Source organism: Paraphaeosphaeria sporulosa (assembly GCF_001642045.1).
Source record: "Paraphaeosphaeria sporulosa strain AP3s5-JAC2a unplaced genomic scaffold CC84scaffold_1, whole genome shotgun sequence".
Classification (NCBI taxonomy): domain Eukaryota; kingdom Fungi; phylum Ascomycota; class Dothideomycetes; order Pleosporales; family Didymosphaeriaceae; genus Paraphaeosphaeria; species Paraphaeosphaeria sporulosa.
The window spans coordinates 1,708,453-1,726,362 of NW_017253360.1; the positions used below are offsets into that span (position 1 = coordinate 1,708,453).

General features: G+C 54.7%; 6 protein-coding genes across 6 annotated transcripts; 4 read left to right on the top strand and 2 right to left on the bottom strand.

The window, feature by feature from the left end:
* Positions 1-1,367: 1,367 nt before the first annotated feature.
* CC84DRAFT_49960 (uncharacterized protein) lies at positions 1,368-2,316 on the bottom strand. The gene is made up of 2 exons (XM_018186543.1): positions 2,062-2,316; positions 1,368-2,012 (listed from the first exon to the last, which is right to left on the bottom strand). Exon 2 carries the CDS (start codon positions 1,949-1,951, stop codon positions 1,646-1,648), a length of 306 nt encoding a protein of 101 aa, XP_018042120.1. The 5' UTR covers positions 1,952-2,012; positions 2,062-2,316; the 3' UTR covers positions 1,368-1,645.
* Positions 2,317-2,575: 259 nt separating this feature from the next.
* CC84DRAFT_1254156 (uncharacterized protein) lies at positions 2,576-4,568 on the top strand (the record flags this gene model as incomplete). Its single annotated transcript, XM_018184439.1, has 2 exons — positions 2,576-3,076; positions 3,116-4,568. 2 exons carry the CDS (start codon positions 2,576-2,578, stop codon positions 4,271-4,273), a joined length of 1,659 nt encoding a protein of 552 aa, XP_018042121.1. The 3' UTR covers positions 4,274-4,568.
* A 404-nt stretch (positions 4,569-4,972) lies between these two features.
* CC84DRAFT_1182629 (uncharacterized protein) lies at positions 4,973-5,332 on the top strand (the record flags this gene model as incomplete). Its single annotated transcript, XM_018180641.1, has 3 exons — positions 4,973-5,086; positions 5,170-5,228; positions 5,275-5,332. 3 exons carry the CDS (start codon positions 4,973-4,975, stop codon positions 5,330-5,332), a joined length of 231 nt encoding a protein of 76 aa, XP_018042122.1.
* Positions 5,333-6,927: 1,595 nt separating this feature from the next.
* On the top strand, positions 6,928-8,925 carry CC84DRAFT_47998 (uncharacterized protein). The gene has a single exon (XM_018186439.1). The coding sequence runs from the start codon at positions 7,344-7,346 to the stop codon at positions 8,868-8,870; it is 1,527 nt and encodes a 508-aa protein (XP_018042123.1). The 5' UTR covers positions 6,928-7,343; the 3' UTR covers positions 8,871-8,925.
* Positions 8,926-9,652: 727 nt separating this feature from the next.
* On the bottom strand, positions 9,653-11,334 carry CC84DRAFT_1159213 (alpha/beta-hydrolase). Its single transcript, XM_018177170.1, has one exon. The coding sequence runs from the start codon at positions 10,879-10,881 to the stop codon at positions 9,829-9,831; it is 1,053 nt and encodes a 350-aa protein (XP_018042124.1). The 5' UTR covers positions 10,882-11,334; the 3' UTR covers positions 9,653-9,828.
* A 317-nt stretch (positions 11,335-11,651) lies between these two features.
* CC84DRAFT_1159214 (phospholipase D) lies at positions 11,652-17,789 on the top strand. The gene has a single exon (XM_018177171.1). The coding sequence runs from the start codon at positions 11,734-11,736 to the stop codon at positions 17,464-17,466; it is 5,733 nt and encodes a 1,910-aa protein (XP_018042125.1). The 5' UTR covers positions 11,652-11,733; the 3' UTR covers positions 17,467-17,789.
* Positions 17,790-17,910: the final 121 nt, after the last annotated feature.

Genomic DNA, 17,910 nt, shown 5'->3' on the forward strand with positions numbered 1-17,910 from the left:
TTGCACTCTGGACAGGTTTTGGCGTGTACAAGGATCGAAGACGGAGATTGACGAGACCCGCTCTGGGGCGATGTCTGTTGGCTGGTAGTGGATGCCGCAGCAGGCATTTCTTTTGCAACCGATCGTAGCTAAGAGGCTTGTTTGACAGATGGGGACAGTTGCGTGGGGCAATTTGTAGCTTGACAACGAGTTCGCACACAAACAACGCTGAGGTTGCTGAGTTTATATACTACAGTTCCAACGAAGTGCTCGTCTCCAGTTCTTGGCGCCACTTACGTTCCGTACTCGTTCAACTGTTTGCCGACAAGCGTAAGGACGTCAAATAAGACGTCCAATTTGTTAACTTCGCTGACCATCACATGGCTACACCACGATCAGAGCACAAGTGAGGTCCTTCGATGTTGTGCACTGACTCCCGGTGGACGCTCACGCAGTGTCACCATGTCCTACGTCTTTGGGCAGTTCTTCGGCATGGTAGAAATTCGCGAGTAAGGAGGCCAATCAGTTATAACAACAGCTGTAGTCCATGGCCGACGAGAATACGTGCAGTTTCACGATGCTTATCCTTCGTTTTTCGTCGCCTGTTGCCTCGGTGCATCCATCAGGTCGCTGGGCATGAATTGTAACCTTCTGAAACGAGTGCACTGCAGCAGTACTCGGAAAGTTAGGGTGTATCGAAACTCTCAGAAACTAGCCCTTCTTGGAAACGTGTGCGTCGATTGGAACGAGGGAGACCGCTTCGAGATGTAAATGCAGAGGAGGATGTTCTTTGCTCTAAAGCCCTGCATCATTTGACATTATCGACTGTCAGACAGCGGCTGTTCACATAGTTAATCGATGTCAGTCTTCTCAAAAAGCTCTTAGCACGGAAACCTTCGAGGAGCGATCGTACCTATCAGATATTCAAACTATGAATCCCAATAACCAGGAACGAGAACTCAAGGTGTGACATAGTGGCAGTCTCGACCGCTCATAGCCCTGACAATGCCCAGCAAGTAGGAGAGTGTACCCATTCATAAAAAGTTTCGCGAGACTTGTACTGCGCAGGACCTCAAACACCGTCAGCGTGGCTCCGAATTGACGAATCATTGTACACAAATTGCCGGTCTCGTAACACTACCGGAGACCTGGTGTGAGACATGCAGATCTTTGATAATGAACCAAAAGAAAGCATTGAGGTGTAGTGGACATGCATTGGAGCCCAATGTAAATAAGCTTCTCTTTCTGAAGCAATTAGACTACTGCCTCCTGCATGAGTCTTAATATGGACGCGTAAAGGGTGGCTGAGCGGGGTATCAGCGTGCGACACGAAAACTCTGAATAACCGTCAAAGAATACTTACCCATATACAGAACATATGAACAGCGAGCCACGTATAATGGACCCACGATATCGTCACCAGCCTCCATTTCACCGTCACTGTCGTCAGCTAGTCTCTGGCGTGACAATTTCTTGCGGGCGCCATGACAGAGGTGTGACCGTGGCGTCACCTAATAAGGTTTTTAGTGATTTTGCTGGCTCGATGATTTTTCAATGGACGTGAAAAAAGTAACTGATTTGTGCAATACGTGGTACGTATAGCGGACCACTGAGCTGGAACAAAGAAGGCTCGTAACTATGCATTGCACACGGGAGTAGTTTCATATCAGCCCTCAGAGGTAGACATGGTTAATTCATCGAAGTCGCATTTGGGGTTAAAGTGTGGTATTCTGATGCCGCGCTTTGATCGGAGAGTTGAGCGACTTGCACCCCTGTGACGATTACTTGGACAAGGCTCAGCGACCTTGTGGAAGGTGATACACAAGCGCACATGGAATGGTACGGTCAGGAACAAGGTAAGAGCAGCTGTGCCAGCCAAGACGGTAGCATTATCCAAAATCACTGCTGCGGTACACGGGAACGTTCCTGCGAACGGCGTGCTATTGACGTAGCCACCCTTGTCCGGTACCATCGTTGGGCTCGAAGGTCGCGAGTGGGATGTTTTATGTGTTACATACAATCTACCAGATGAGCTAAGAAAAACTTATTAGAATTGTAAATCAATGCCTGGGTTCGTCTTACTGTAAGCAAAGTGGGTATGTTTAGGCCGAATTATGCGCGTTATATGTGCTAGAATTGGGTAGTCCAATACGCTATTCTGGTCGAAGGGCTCAGGCGGATGACAGAAGCACACTGATACTAACCATTGCCTCCAAATAATCTTCTCACTCCGTGCTGCCCAAGCAATGGATTCCTGCCTTCCTCCTTCTAGCTGCATCCTTCGTAAGAAAGCCGTATTTCTGTGGTGTAGCTTCATAGGATTCGAGTGTTAGGGTTGCTTGGCTAGTAAATACCGCGATGAGCTCTTTTATCTTGATTTCATTCATTGTAGTGGAAAAGATATGTTCAAAGCGATGTATGCGGAAGCAGTTGCCGTAAATAGGTTCGTGGTTGTTTGGTATAGAAATTAGCGCACGATGACGTAAGTGGCGTTTTCGCCAGGAGGCCCGCCTGCCAATTTCCCATCGGCGCTGCGCGTTGCTCCTATGCAGATTAACATTAGCACCGTCTATCATGAGACAACGATAGTCAAACTATGATCGGAATCGCCGCGTTGCGGCACGTCTGCAGACCTCGCGCTCTCCACCTCCTTTCACCACGACAAGCATGGCAGCCATGCGCCACCAGGTCCTTTTTTGGCCTGGGCGAACTCGCTGGTGTCATCGCAAACCCAGCAGAGACGCTCCGCCAACTTAAAGAGTCCCAAGAAATGCTCAGGAAAGCGAAGGAGGACATGGAGCTCGCCCGGGAGGCGAAGAAGATCCCCAAAAAGCACACCTTCTCTAAACTCCCAGGCTTTCATGGTCGCAAAGCTGAGCAGGCATTACTGCGCAAGATATTGACGACCCAGCCGAAGATGACAACAATCTTCGGTGCGACATCTGTGGGAAAGACGGCGTTGCTTAGAGAAGTGCTAGCGACCGATGACTACTTCGTTGTAAAATTTGATCTAAGAATCTCTGGTTTTGCGGATCTTCGGACGTTGTATCTGGCTTTGTGCGAACAGTTCCAAACGTTCTTCAATGAGGCGAGCACGGTCAGGCACACGTACCAGACTACTGCTAATCAACTCTAGATGCGAGACGAAGAGATGGGCAAGCAGGCGTTGACCTTCAAACATCTCGTGCTTGCGTTGAATGAGAAAGAAAGTGCCGAAGGCGGGTATACGGTCACTGTCGCTGACCTCGCCAGCCTAATGGAAAGCTTGCAAAGCGCGCTCTTACAGTACTGGGAATACGACCCAACAGCCACACCTTCTGACAAAGACGGCAATTCCGAAGATCCTTACGTGAAGAAAAAGCCAGCTGACCGTAGAGTGCTGTCTGCGGATGAGCTGACCGCGCTCAATGCCGAATCACAATCAGACAGCCCTATATTCAGAAAACGGCCAATTGTGTTCTTACTCGATGAAGCGCACAAGCTCCCAGCTCTTGTCGATGACCAACTGTCATTAAAAGTCTTCCTCGACACACTCTTAGTCTTGACCAAACAGGACAGACTTTGCCATGTGCTTTTCTGCACCTCCGATCCCTTCTTTCAGCATTTCCTACGCTCAATGAATGTCGGTCATCACTCTCAGATCGTCACTATTGGGGACTGCAGTCGCGAAGAGACTTTGTCGTACTTTCTGGACCAAATGTTGCGGTCTGTCCCACCACATCTGGCTTCAAAGCTTACGACGAGTTTCGAGGAGATTTGGGACGCTTTTGGCGGAAAACTCAGCCACATCAACGACTATGTTGCTTCATGGGTTCAAGCAGAAGGGAACTTGACGCCCTACCAATCCGCTATATTCATCCAAGCATATACACTACTCCAGCTCCACCTGACACAAGCGAATTTTGAGACTTTCTCTCCACTCTCCACCGCCACAGTGGGTACAGATACGAGCGAGGATACTGCGTGTTTCAAGCCATCAGACCTCCTACAGGTCATGCGCAAGCTTACGCAACCGCCGTACAGTATACCCTACTTTACGCTTTGTCGGATGATTGGCACCGCACAGGTTGATAGTATGATCAAGACACGTGTTTTAGAGGTGCGGTGGACGAGAACGGTAACGCCAGAGGAGGGCTGGGTGGAGAGGCAATGGAGCGAAGATGGCATTGAAAGACCGGTGCTTTTGCCGATGACGAGGATTATTAGAAAAGCCATGGAAGTGGTATTGAGGGAGGAGCAGCAGCTAAAGCATGCGAGTCAAGAAGAATCAAAGGGCGAAGGCAAGACTGCTTAAAGGCCCAACGACATTCTATTGCTGTTGCAGATACGAAAGGCGCAAGATCTGGCCCATAGGCTTTCTCAGGTATCTATTTGCTTTTTCACTTCCTATATAATTTGCTCGATAACTCCCATTTGCGAGTATCGAGCGATAGTACGCAGTTGGCCGACAGAAAGATTGGGACGTTTAGAGCTGTGAAAACCCCGAATAAACTATACCACAACAGTTCTATAACCATAACCTACAGTTAGTTCCTACAGGATAACTTACAAGAAATGCTCCTAGAGTCCAACATTGGTGTCAGCCGCTGTGATACATATTTTCTTATTCTGTGCGGTTCATGTTAATTCTTCACAACGAGCTATAAGTTTCCAAGACTCTGTCGCTTCACGCTAAAGCAATATGCACATTGGGATGCGACGACGCACCGGAGATCAACTCACTGCATTATTGCAGATCAGCACATGCAGTGACCATTACGCGCGAATGGAGGAGAGATGCGGGTATTGACAGACGCCGCGGCGCCTCTCTAACAGCAGTGACGAATCAGAACGTCACACATGCGTTAGTCATCGTGAGCTTGGCGTCATCGACACGGTTATCTCCAGGTCGAGCAAGTTTATCTCAGACCTGTATCACCATCTCCTAGGCAGCTCTGATTCCTTTAGATTCTCCAGCTCTTTTTATCACATCCGCAACTGCACGTCGCCAAGAATGGATTGCATCCCTGTGCCAATTGTTTGCTTTCAATGCGGGACGGATCAAAATCCCTGCCATTGCAAGGTTGTTGGGCCTACGATTGGATTCCTGGTGACTGTTGGCATGGCGGTGCGTATATACCCGTTCCCGTTCTCAGTCTTCGCGGGAACGCACAGGCCCTTATTAGTGGTGATGGGGCTGATACTATCCAGATCGTTTGTTGGCCAGCAAGCCTTCTCTGCTGTTGCTGCGCGACTGACACGGGAAAAAAGTGGGGTGCCGATCGAGAGACACAGAATTGCGCTGACAGTGACAAGGGTTCTGGCGTTGCCGGTGGACACGGGGAATTCCATCTCTAATGCCATCCCGATATGACAAAGTGAGAACTCAGCGCGCGAACGGAGCCTGCAAGAGACGACGGGAGCAGGGAAGCTAAGAGCATTCGATTATCGGAGGGCAAGATCCCCTGCTCTAACAATTTAATCTACTAATTTTCTTTTCCTGTTTAAGGCACTCGATGTGTCTTGGTTCAATCACCAGAGGCCGATCAACTTGGCACGTGATCACGCTGTGAGGTCCCGTCCAATGTTCGGAAGTTCTTTGGCTTTCTGGTATCGCCGCGCGCTCGCACTTGTTTCACTCAGTTACTGCTCACCAGCAGGGTCGAAAAGGCCACACTGGCACCGTCTGGCTCTTGCTTTCTTTGACCGTTTCCCATTTCCAGGTTTACGTTCTCTGTATGCGTCTCTCACTCTATGGCAACAATTTCTCGATATCAACCGGCGGGACCCTTAGTAGCGAAGGTTGAAGTGCAGTTGGCAGCGCGTTCGAGGATCACGTAAAGTGAGTCGCGCTTTTTATCTGTTTCCCCAGAAACCAGCCACCCACGCAGTCCACCTACCCTTCACCTCGTCACGCCCAGAGCAGCAGCTTTATTGGCCATGAGCAGCTGCTACGAAATGCCGCCTTCTCTACCAAACTCAACACAGCCATTTCCTAGCTTGTTATTATCCTGGGTACCCGAACCGGAACCGATCCAGATGGCGTCGCAGCCACCTGGCTTGTGTTCCTATGACAGTGACGAGAAGCTTTTTTTCGCCTCGTCTCACCCGACATCACCGAGAGCCAGCGACTACTACCCCTTCTCCTTGCAAGACGAATCGTTTGACTATGACGTAGGTGAAGCGAAGCTGCGCGAATCGGAAAGCAAGGTCATAGAGGCCATGGGGGCCACGGAAAAAGGCGCCACGGAAGAGGAGGTTATGGAAGAAGACCTTCGGGGTCATCCTCATGTTGCAACTTGCAGTCGCTTCGAGCATAACCCCAAATCTCAAACATGTTACGAATACGATGACGACTTGTCATGGCAAGAAGGCCTGAAGATTATTGATGAATTCGACTGGGGACAACTTGTGCCGCAGGGTCCGCAAAACCAAGACGAGGGAGTTGTCGAAGCTTCGCAGACCTCGGAAAGCGGATCCCAGGTCGCCCCGCACAGCATTCCGCTCAACGTCGACCGCATGGAGACTGAGCCCACTTCCGATGGTGTAGTCTTATGCTCAATGCCAGACATCGTTGCGAGGACACCTGGGTCTTGCTTATCACCTCTGTATTGTGGTGAATTATCCCAACCGCCATTAACGCCGCCACCACAGCGGAAATCCTCTGAACACCCACAAGCCAGCTCATCGCCTTGGACTGGGAGCCCGCCATCGAAGGCCATCTTGGTTCCAGGCACTATCGTGTCAACCACGCCGTACCACGTTGCTGAGTCTTATGACTCTACTGGGTTGCTGTTGGCATCTTGTGCACCGCTTAGCGATGCGGCTGAACCAGACTCAATGTCGCCGGACAGGATTATCGTCGATAAGATACATAATGCCGAGGGCATACAAGAGGCGGTTTGGGGAGGCCAAGAACCTCTTGCACAGGTATGCATCGCCTGATTTTCGTCAAAGCTGAGAGCTGGCTCACGGTGCATCAACATTGTTGTGATTTGTGAATCATTACTAAGGCTCATTAGTTCGTCGCTACGAGGAAAAAAGGTACCGGATCTCCGGCCGACGGTGACCCCCTCGAAGGGGCACAAGCTCACTTAAGCTTTGACGAGGCCGAGGAAACCGAATCTACCAGTTGGGACAGTCTCTTTGATGGTGACGATGTCGAGGCCGCTGTACAAGACCAACAGCCAGATGATCCACAGACAGACGTAGTCTGCCCAGTCCCTGGAACAGTGGGACATGCAGACATACCCAGCCAAGACTCGCCACTGTGTGCATGTAGCATTGTCGATCGAAGCAGCGAACCCGTCGCAGATGGTGCATCGAATCAACCGTCATCCTTGTCAGAAGATGACATTGCGGCCCGGATACTGGAGCAACTCAACATGGAGGAACAAGAGAGTCTGTTCCCAATATCGTTAGAGGAGCATGTTAAAGACGTCTCAACTGCTGTCGAAGCCTTGCTCCTGCTATCTAATGGGGCAAACTCCATGACGGGACCAGATCAAGAACGGCCCCTGGAGGACAAAAGGGTTGAAACTACTGCAATGGATGGTCAAAACAGCGAAGGAGGCGTGGATTTCGAAGGCAGCTCCCGTCCTGCTTCACAGGCTGTGTCCCCGACACTAAAATCACATGACCAGCCCCCCACCGGCGATAATGTCACAAACGAACAGTCGCCCCAGTCAAACGACATGGTGCAAAGGCAATCCTCCGAGGTAAAACTCACCGAGGATACGCTCCATGTTCACGAGGATGATGCAACTGCGGAACCTGAGATGGTTGCCACACCGAGTGAGCAAATCGCCGTTGCGCCCCTACTGAATATTGAAGCCCACCCTACGCCATTTAAAATGAAAATTGATAAGTACTACTGGAACGCAGCGTCTCTCATATCGCGCAACAGCGCCAAAGAAGACACAAACACCGTTGATGGTATCCCGGTAGCACCTGCATCAACACCAAGAGACGCAGAAGACGAGCCACCCGAAATTAACTCTTCGTTGGTTCTCCAAGAATCTATTGCAGGTGCCGACGAAGATGTCGGTCGTGAAGGTGTGGAGGTGTCCGACGAGCCTTCCCTGCCCATCGTACGTGAGGAAGGCGCCCTCTCAGATAGAGAGGAAGTTACGCCTCAGCCTTTGCTGCCCGGTTTGGAAGAGCATGCCGCTGCCGCCGCATCGCCTACTACAATCGCACCATCAAGTCCGGTCATGGAGCCGCAGGACCAGAATTCGCCGTGGCTAGCGACAGTGCTGGAGCAAGAGCTCGAATTGCCGCCATCCCCATACGAAGCAGAACCAGGCACAGATGGATTTCCTGCTGAGATTCAGGTCCCGGATATTGCTCCTTCAGGGACTGCGAAAGCACCACTCAAGGACGATCCGGATGCTGAGCCCATAGAAGCGCAGCTCCCTGTGCCGAAGCAGGACACACCACACCACGCGCCCAAATTTCCTCTTCCTTCCTTAAAGGGTCCTGGGAAGTTGCCATCGCCTGTTATGTCTTCAACATCTGATCTCGATGAGCCGTACCAGACCGATAATACAGAGCCAAAACCCGCGAGGATCGTCCCAGGGAAACGTGTGCATCCCGCAACATTCAAGGAGACGAAAGCCGACACTGATGCCACCGCACAATACAAGGCGAAGAGAGAATCAGAATCCGAGTACGAAGCTCCCGCCAGAAAGAAGTCTAAGAAGAGAGGGGTTACGGTACTGAGCTTACAAGCACCGGCCGTGGCATCGCGTAGCAAAGGTAATGCTAAGCACGCAGCGCCGCCCAATGGTCAATGCGGAAAGAAAGCAATGGAGTCAGCGGGAGATGAGAAGATCGTGGAGCGGGAATACACTGAGATGGAGGAGCAAGAGCAGGAGGTAAATAGCGCGCGTTCCGGCCTATCTCCACACTGAACTGACTTTCGTATAGTCGGATGATCCTTCCACTCCCGCCTCAACCCGCGATCCCCCGACCCAAACCCCAGTTTCCGACCCTCCTCACCGCTACTGGGCCCTCGAAACTACTTATGGTAAGAGAGTGACACGCGGGGACGTAAAAACGGGAAGAGAAGGACTATTCGCTAACGCGATCCCCGTGCAAGGCGCCGTCCAATCTCGCCATGACGAAGAAATGCTCGTGGACTTCGACTCCGACGCAGCGACGGGTAACACCAGATCTGCGCCAAAGACCGAAGGCAGCGGCAAGACGAGGAAAGCAGGACCCGCAAAGACACCAGCTACTCCGAAACCTGCCGCACCCAGGGTTCCGCCGCGCTCAATGCGCTCCAGACCCGCCGCCGCACTCTCCAGCGACAGCACGCCAGACGCGGGCTCGCAGCGCAATAAGTACGGCTTCAAGGCGCCGACGGGACGCAAGCGGAAGTCCAGCAAGACTGACGCTGACGTCGTCGATGAATTAGCTCCTCCGCAGCGACAGACGCGCATGGCGTCTGCGGCGCAGGGGGAGCGCGAGCGGCAGGCAGAGATTGAGCGGAATGTGGCGAAGCGGACGCGGGGAGCGAGGAAAAGTGCAAGTTAGGTTGGGAAGGAGAGACGGGCTTGAGGGCAAAAAAGGGGCTATGGTGGGTTTTGACGTTGTGGATTTGGATGACGAGATGGTATAGGGGTTTGGATGGAGGAATGAGTTTGGACATGTCTAGGCGCTTGGGCTTGTGCATTTTTGGCGTTCTATACCCCCACTATTCTGGGTCTTGGTTTTGGATGGCGCAATGAGAAGGGGAAGTGGCGGGGGTTCGTTGCATACTTTGACGGCCAAATGTCATGACAGAATTGGCGGGGGACATGGTGACGTGTTTCTCAATTGGCAAGGACCCGCCTCGTCAGTGACTATTCCACTCCACACAGCACCTGCTCACATCTTGCTACTCACCTGCCCCTGTCCATTCTCTAGCAGCCCGCATATCCACTCCGCCGACTTCTCCACCATAGCCGCGGGAAACGCATGTCCAACGCCCTCAAACAGCACATCCTCGAACCCGATATCCAGCCCCGGCTCCTCCTCCAGCGCGCGCTTGAACGCGCCTAGAAACGCCTCGCCCGCTGCATACGGCACCAGTTTGTCAATCTTCCCGCTGAGGTTGAGTATACGTTTCCCCTGCAGCCGCTCCCGCAGCAGCACCTTCATCCTGTCCGTCGCGGGCTTGCCGACGTCGGGGTCCGCGCCGGCGGGATTGAAGTGCCCCGGCAGCAGGAGCCCCGCCGGGTCGTACTGCGCGACGGCGTCTTGGAGTGCACGTGGGAAGTCTGGGCTGCCCAGGAAGGCGGCGCCCGGGGGTGTGCTCGCGGTGTACGAGTCGAGCTTGGACAGGCGTGCGCGGTCGACCATGAGGCGCGTGTAGTCGGGGCAGCCGATGCCGACGACGGCGGCGGTGATGCGGGGCTCGGCGAGGACGCAGTGCCAGGCGGCGTGACCGCCGAGGGAGATGCCGAGGACGAAGTGCTGGGTGATCTGCGGGGAGGACGGGGACGTGAAGATGTACGAGGCAAGGTGGTCCATGATCTGGGAGGTGTCGGCCGCGGTGCCGTGGATGCAGCCGAACATGTCCTGAGCGTGGCGCGGGTTGCCCTGCCGCCAGGCCTCGTTGTGCAGCGGGTCGATGAGCCTGGTGCCGTGGTTGCGCTGGTCGAAGGACACGGCGATGAGGCCGGTGGGGCTCTTGCCGGCGCGTCCGGCGTGGATGCGTGCGTTCCAGGCGGAGAGTATGGCCGTGGCGATGGGAGCCATGGTTTTGGCAGTCTGCAGGCGCGGGTGGAGGAGCCAGAGGCAGGCGACGGTGGAGGTGGCGGGCGGGAGCTCGGTGAGGCCATGGACGGTGGTGCGGATGCCGGCGATGGTGTATGTCTGGGTAGAGACGGGAGGCTGGTCGGCGGTGTGGCCCTCGAGGGGGTTGTTCGTTGCTGCCATCGTGGACTTGTGTCAATGCCGGGTGCTGTGATGGTAAGTCTGGAGGCTAGTCGGGCGAGATCAAGTCGAGCTATCAATGATGGTGGGGTCAAGGTTGAAGTGGGCCGAGGCTCGCAGCCGGTACCTCAGCCATCGCCGTGCTGCTACGGTGGGTGGGTTAGAGGTCTTTGGACCCCGGACCGCGTCGTGCTGCTATGCATTGCAGCGGTCATGGCGGCGGGTGACTGTGCGCTGCGCTGCTCGACGTGGTGTTGCACTGGGCGGTGTCTGGTCGGTGATGCTGATGCGCGACCGCACTCAGGGGGTGCTGATGCGCAGCGGAGCCGGTGCTATCACAGTGCGACGGGCGATGGCAGGGAAAGCGTAGTGATGGCGGCGACGCAGGCTGTCTGGTGGCCGTACGGGCACTGCTACTGCCAGCGCTGGACCAGGCGATCAGTTGGCGCGTCGACCGTTGGAGAGCGAGGACGACACTCCCGCGGCAGTCCGCAGCGCTAGTCCTAGGGCGGGGACGCTGGCCCATCCCATGCTGGCGGGCGTGCAGGGGTTGTTGATCCATGGTGAGATTGCATGGGGGTTGCTCGCGCACATTTCAAACACCTCTCAAGACGCGTCGCTCAGCAGGAGAAGTCGTCTGCCAAAGGTAACCTGACCAGGCTTGGTCTCCCTGCATTCCTAGTCTCTGCGCGCATCCGTATACAGAACCACAGTGCGTTGGCAGCCGTACCGCTTAACGTACGCGAGTACCAAGGAATCTCCCCTCTCCGCGACTCTGTGGCTGACCCCGTCCTTCCATGCGCATAGATGCTGTGCCTCTGTATCTAGAGCGTTTCCCTTTGCTCCGCCGCCGAAATGGGTGACACACCCGAGTCTGGCATCTCTCCGCTAGGCACCACTCCGCGCTCCAGCTCGCCCGCAAGGATAGACGGCAGCTCTGCGAACAACAAGTCGACTCTATCGACCGACGCCGCACGCTCGCGCTTCCCGATACGAGGCTCTTCCCTACGAAACCCCATCCCCGCGAACGAGCCCAAATCGACGTCGGCACCGAGCCCTAACGGTGCCCCCGTCATAACGCGATCTGCCCCTACCGGCGAACCGCTTTCTGCGTCGGAACCAGACGAATTCCCCTTCAACACGGGTACAGGCGCGCATAAGCAGCTACCCACGAACGAGCTTGTCGATCGCGATTCGCACGGCAAGGAGGCCCAATCTCCGGCCCGCCACGTCAATGGCTCCCCGAGCGTGCCTCAACATGCGTTTGTCCCGATATCGAGACGAGGAACGGGCGAAGGCGATGAATCCGATGCCGCGCCGAAAGGCCGTCGGAGCGTGCAGTTCGCCCGGAACACCACCTTCAACGACGAGCAGCAGAACGCGCAGCAAAATGCGCACTCGCGGCAGCAGTCGTGGGAGGGAGACGATGTGGATGGAAAGGGCAAAGAGCGGGAGCGCCAGGGGTCTTCCCTCATGACCAAGCTGAAGGCATTGGCTGCAAACCCCATGGGCCTCCAGGGCCACGGGCGAAGCCTGAGCGGGTTTGCTGGCGCCGGCCCCATGAACGAGCACTCGCCTCGCGGCCAGCTTTCACCGGCGTCCGAGAGGGACGAGTTCCGCTTCGATGGACACGACAGCGAGGCCGATGCTGATGCTGAGGAAAGCGCGGGTGAAGGCCCTTCACGTCCGGCCAGAAGGAGAAGGAAGAGCCGGCGCTGGTTTGACGACGGCGCAGAAGGCCCGCAGACTGCACCCACGACGCCTCGACACACCGGCTTTCCCTCTCGCGACCGCGATTCGCCCAACATCACGCCCACCGCAAGCAATGTACACCGGCCAACATTCATGCGCCGCGGTACCATGAGCGACATCCCCGAGCACAGACAGGGCGTCTCAGAAGATGAAGGACGCGATCGCTTGGCCAAGGAAAATGCTTGGACGCGAGGGCTGCACAGTGCCCGGGGACTTTCATACGGTGGCCTCCGCCGCCACGACGCTGATGGAGACGAAGGTGAAAGACGCCCGAGCCACTTGCGCAGGCTCACAGCGTTCGGCGGCAGCAGCAACGAGGGGCCCCAGGCATCGCCTTGGCGACTGCGCAGCGAACGTACGTCCAGTCTGAGCGCTCAAAAATGGAAGCAGATCAAGAATAGTCTTCGCGTATTTGCCAAGAGCACAAAGGCAATCGACCGCCAGGTTGACCACGCCAAATCCGCTGAGCTCATGGCCGAGCTCTTGGCTGGCGCGCCTGCTGCTTTGTTTCTTGCAAGCATGTTCCAGCGCGACGAACATGACAGGAAGCGCGTGCCTATCCTGCTAGAGCAGTTGAAGGTCTCCATCACCGACTCGGAACAGCTGGAAACCAAGGACGGCAAGGAGGTCAAGGAAGAAAATCGCCACATCAACCTTAGGATCGAATTGGAATACGGAAGTGGTCTCACCCGCATGAAGTGGGTCATCAAGCGCTCAGTTAGGGACTTTGCCAACTTGCATCTGAAATTCAAACTCCAAGAAAAACAAAATTCGTTCCTAAACCGAGACCAGAAGAAAAAGGACTCGAAGAAAGAAATCAGCGCTAAAGGCAAGGAGAAGTCTGAGGAGAGGGATGCTGACAAAGATGACCGCACCCCGAAGCTTCCACGGTTCCCCCGCAGTGCAATTCCATACCTACGCGGGTGGCGAGGCTACAGTGTCTTGAACGAAGAGGATGAAGAGGAGGACAAGGACGAAGAAGAGGCTGAGGGGAACGAAACGGACCGCCCTGGTAAACCGAGCCGACTCAAGTCTAGCCTCGGGCTTGGGCGTCGCAAATCCAGCATTGGGAGTCCCGAGCATGGTGGCAGCTTTATCGGACAGTTGGCAGTTAGACAAGGCAGTTTCGCTGGTGCTATCGGGGTACCACAGCACAACAAACAGCACGCATATCAGGAGAGGCAAAGAAAGAAGCTGGAAAGATACCTGCAGAAACTCATCACTTACCTCATCTTCCGACCGGAGAGCAATCGGTTATGCAAATTTCTTGAGCTGTCCGCTCTGGGTGTGCGGTTGGCTGCCGAAGGCGGCTATCACGGAAAGGAGGGTCTTATGATGATCCAGTCTTCCAAAGGCGTCGATGCTAGAAAGAAGTGGACTCCGTCTCCTTTTGTGGCGCGACACTCCCCGAAGTGGTTCCTCGTGCGACATAGCTACGTTGTCTGCGTGGACTCACCAGAAGAGATGAACGTGTATGATGTGTTCCTTGTGGACTCAGACTTCACTATCGATGACAAAGGAAGGAGTCTGCGGGACAAGAAGGCTCGGGACATTGCCAGTGAAGCGAAAGCATCAGCAACCGGACACCACCTTCTGCGGCTGAGAAACTCGGAGCGTAAGATGAAACTGCTGGCCAGGAACGAGAGGCAACTCAAGCAGTTTGAGGATTCTATCCGATTCATGGCAACCAACACCGAGTGGAACAACCCGCATCGATTCCAGAGTTTTGCTCCTGTCCGAAAGGGAATCTATGCGCAGTGGCTGGTCGACGGCCGCGACTACATGTGGAATGTCTCCCGTGCTATAAGTATGGCTAAGGACGTTATTTATATCCACGACTGGTGGTTAAGCCCGGAACTTTACATGCGACGGCCGCCTGCCATTAGTCAGAAATGGAGACTGGATCGTCTGTTACAACGCAAAGCGCAAGAAGGTGTCAAGGTGTTTGTCATCATGTATCGCAACATCAACACGGCCATTCCCATCGACTCTGAATACTCAAAGTATTCGTTGTTAGACCTGCATCCAAACATCTTTGTCCAACGTTCACCAAACCAGATTCGACAAAATACTTTCTTCTGGGCGCATCACGAGAAGATCTGCGTCGTTGACCACACCATCGCCTTCTGTGGTGGCGTCGACCTCTGCTTTGGCAGATGGGATACACCCCAGCATGTGGTGACCGACGATAAGCTGACCGGGTTTGAATTGGACGATAACCCTAAAGATGCCGACCATTGCCAGCTCTGGCCTGGAAAGGACTACTCAAACCCTCGTGTCCAGGACTTCTTCGAATTAGACAAGCCCTACGGGGAGATGTACGATCGAAGCAAAGTCCCACGAATGCCATGGCACGACATTGGTATGCAAATTGTTGGCCAACCGGCTCGGGATCTGACTCGCCATTTCGTTCAACGTTGGAACTACTTGCTGAGACAACGGAAGCCCTCCCGCCCGACTCCGTTTTTACTTCCACCACCAGACTTTGATCCTGCTGACATCAAGGCTCTTGGTCTTGATGGGACATGTGAAGTGCAGATCCTTCGCTCAGCCACATCTTGGTCGCTCGGCACGCCTAACAAAACTGAGCACAGTATAATGAATGCGTATGTCCAAATGATATCGACTTCGGAACACTTCGTCTATATCGAGAACCAGTTCTACATCAGCAGCTCCGAGGTGTTGGGTACGAAGATCGAGAACAAGATTAGTGATGCTATTGTGGATCGGATCAAGCGCGCACACCAGAATCAAGAGGATTGGAGGGCATGCCTCGTCATTCCGCTCATGCCAGGTTTCCAGAATACCGTCGACCAACAAGAAGGTAGCAGCGTCCGTTTGATCATGACCTGCCAGTACCGCAGTATTTGCCGCGGCCCAACGTCCATCTTCGGCCGCCTGCGTGCAGTTGGCATTGAGCCCGAAGACTACATTCAGTTTTACGCACTGAGATCTTGGGGTGAGATTGGTCCACAAAAATCGCTCGTTACCGAACAGCTCTACATTCATGCGAAGTGTATGGTCGTTGATGACCGTGTTGCAATCATCGGGTCCGCGAACATCAATGAACGCTCTATGCTGGGCTCGCGTGACTCCGAGGTCGCAGCCATCGTGCGCGACACCGAAGTCCTTGATTCCTTCATGGCCGGCGAACCCTACAAAGTTGGCAAGTTCCCTCACACCCTACGCATGCGTCTGATGCGAGAGCACCTGGGCGTAGATGTTGATCACATCTTCGCAGAAGAGTGTGCAAGCCAGCGTTCTGAGGCCGATAGCACCGCCTTTCATGACGAATCTTCCGTGCCGTCATCTCCGACCGGGGACCGCGAGACGGAACAGAAGTTAGCGGAGAACAGACAACGACTGGAAGATGACCTGATCGCCCGAGCTGAAAAGATTCACAGCTTCAATCATGACATTGACTGGGAACAAGAGAACAACCCGCACTTAATCTCCAACAAGAAACCCTCTGCCGACTCCCGGGTTTCAAACAACCCAGCGCATCAGAAGGATGTGCGTGGCGAAGGTGCGGACCACATGCGTGAAGTTGAAAACAGACATCCTAGCCTCTCGCGCGCGCGTGATTCATACGTAAATGAAAAGGGAGAAGAGGTTCTGGCCAGCGACGTTGCGGCTGAAGGTGTTGGGCAAACTCCAAAGAAGAACTCGGGTAGAAGAGGCCGTAGCAACACTACAGGTAGCAGAGCGACTGCGCACAGCGTTCCCGAGGGCTACGCCGGCCTTCCTCCACCAAAACTGCCGCGAATGGATACCAGACAACTGGGCCTTCCTCAGCTCAGTCAACTACCGTCACTGCCTGTGCTCGATGATACGGATATCGGCGGTCCGCCTCTGCAGCGCACGTTCAGCTACGAATCATCGTCCGTCATCAATCCTCTCCTTTCCGAGATGCGTCGCCCTATCGTCACCGACGACTGCATGCGCGATCCGTTGAATGACGCCTTCTACCTCGACATCTGGCACGCTGCAGCAGAGAACAACACCAAGCTTTTCCGACAGGTGTTCCGCTGCATGCCGGATAATGAGGTCAAGACGTGGAAGGAGTACAAAGAGTACGCCGCCTTCTCCGAGCGCTTCAACCAAGCACAGGGCGCAGGCAAGTCCGCGCAGCGGAAACAGCAAGACTCGCCGGGTAAGACAGGACCACCGGGCTCAGGCTCCGTCGGCGAGAAACTGGCCGCCGCACCTGGCAACGCCTTCAAGGCGGCGGAGATGCTCGGCGAGAAGCTGAACGAGAAGATGTCGCGCGACTCGCGGGATTCCGGGAGCGCCTTTGGGAAAGTAGAGGAGTGGGCCCAAGACCAGGCGAAGAGTGCGCGCGAGTCGCTCCGCGTCGACACGCACGCCAACGGCGACATCGACGAGAAGCTCGCCATGCGCACCACCGCCGACGATGCCATCGTTTCCCCCCTGAACACCGCGCCCCCAGCCCAGACCTTCACCTTCCCTCCTCCGCCCCCCGAGCCCGAGAGCGGCACCGCAACAACCGACTTCGCGACAGCCAATGGCGCCGCGCGCGCCCGCACAGTCACCATCTCCGAGCCGGCGCCGCGCGAGGGCGTGCCGTCCCGGCAGCACGCGAGCACGATGGGCAGCAAGCGCAGCCGGCGGCGGGCGACGACGAAGAGTAGTGCGAAGGCGTTCAATGCCACGGACGCGGAGCAGTTGCTGGATAAAGAAGATGCGAAGAAGTTGATGGAGCTGGTTCAGGGGCATTTGGTCTTGTGGCCGTATGAGTGGCTCGAGGCGGAGGAGAGTAACGGGGGTTGGTTGTATAGTGTGGATCAGATTGCGCCGTTGGAGATTTATAATTAGGGGGAGTGTTGGTGGGCTGGGGTGAGTCTTGTCTTTTCGTGTTGCATTGCGGATGGTGTCTCTCTTGCTCTTTTGTCCCGTCACATCACATCACAGTAGCACCAGTCTGCGTTCTCTTTGCTTTTTCATTTCTGCTGGGGACGGCATATACAGACACCCCTATTTCATTATGTGCTATCCGTTCTGTTCTGGAAACAAATCTGAGCCGTAACCGCGTTTGTAGGTATAGACATGTGTATTCGTAACGAAGGGAGAGTGGACGGAGCGTGTAGCGGGGATAGAAAGTGAATTCATCATAGGTTGGTTACTTATTTGCACTGAGGCGTGTTGGGCGTACTGTGTGTTGTGTGTGGCTGGAGGAATCTGACTTGTGTGTGTGTGTGTGTGTGTGTGTGTGTGTGTGTGTGTGTGTGTGTGTGTGTGTGTGTGTGTGTGTGTGTGTGT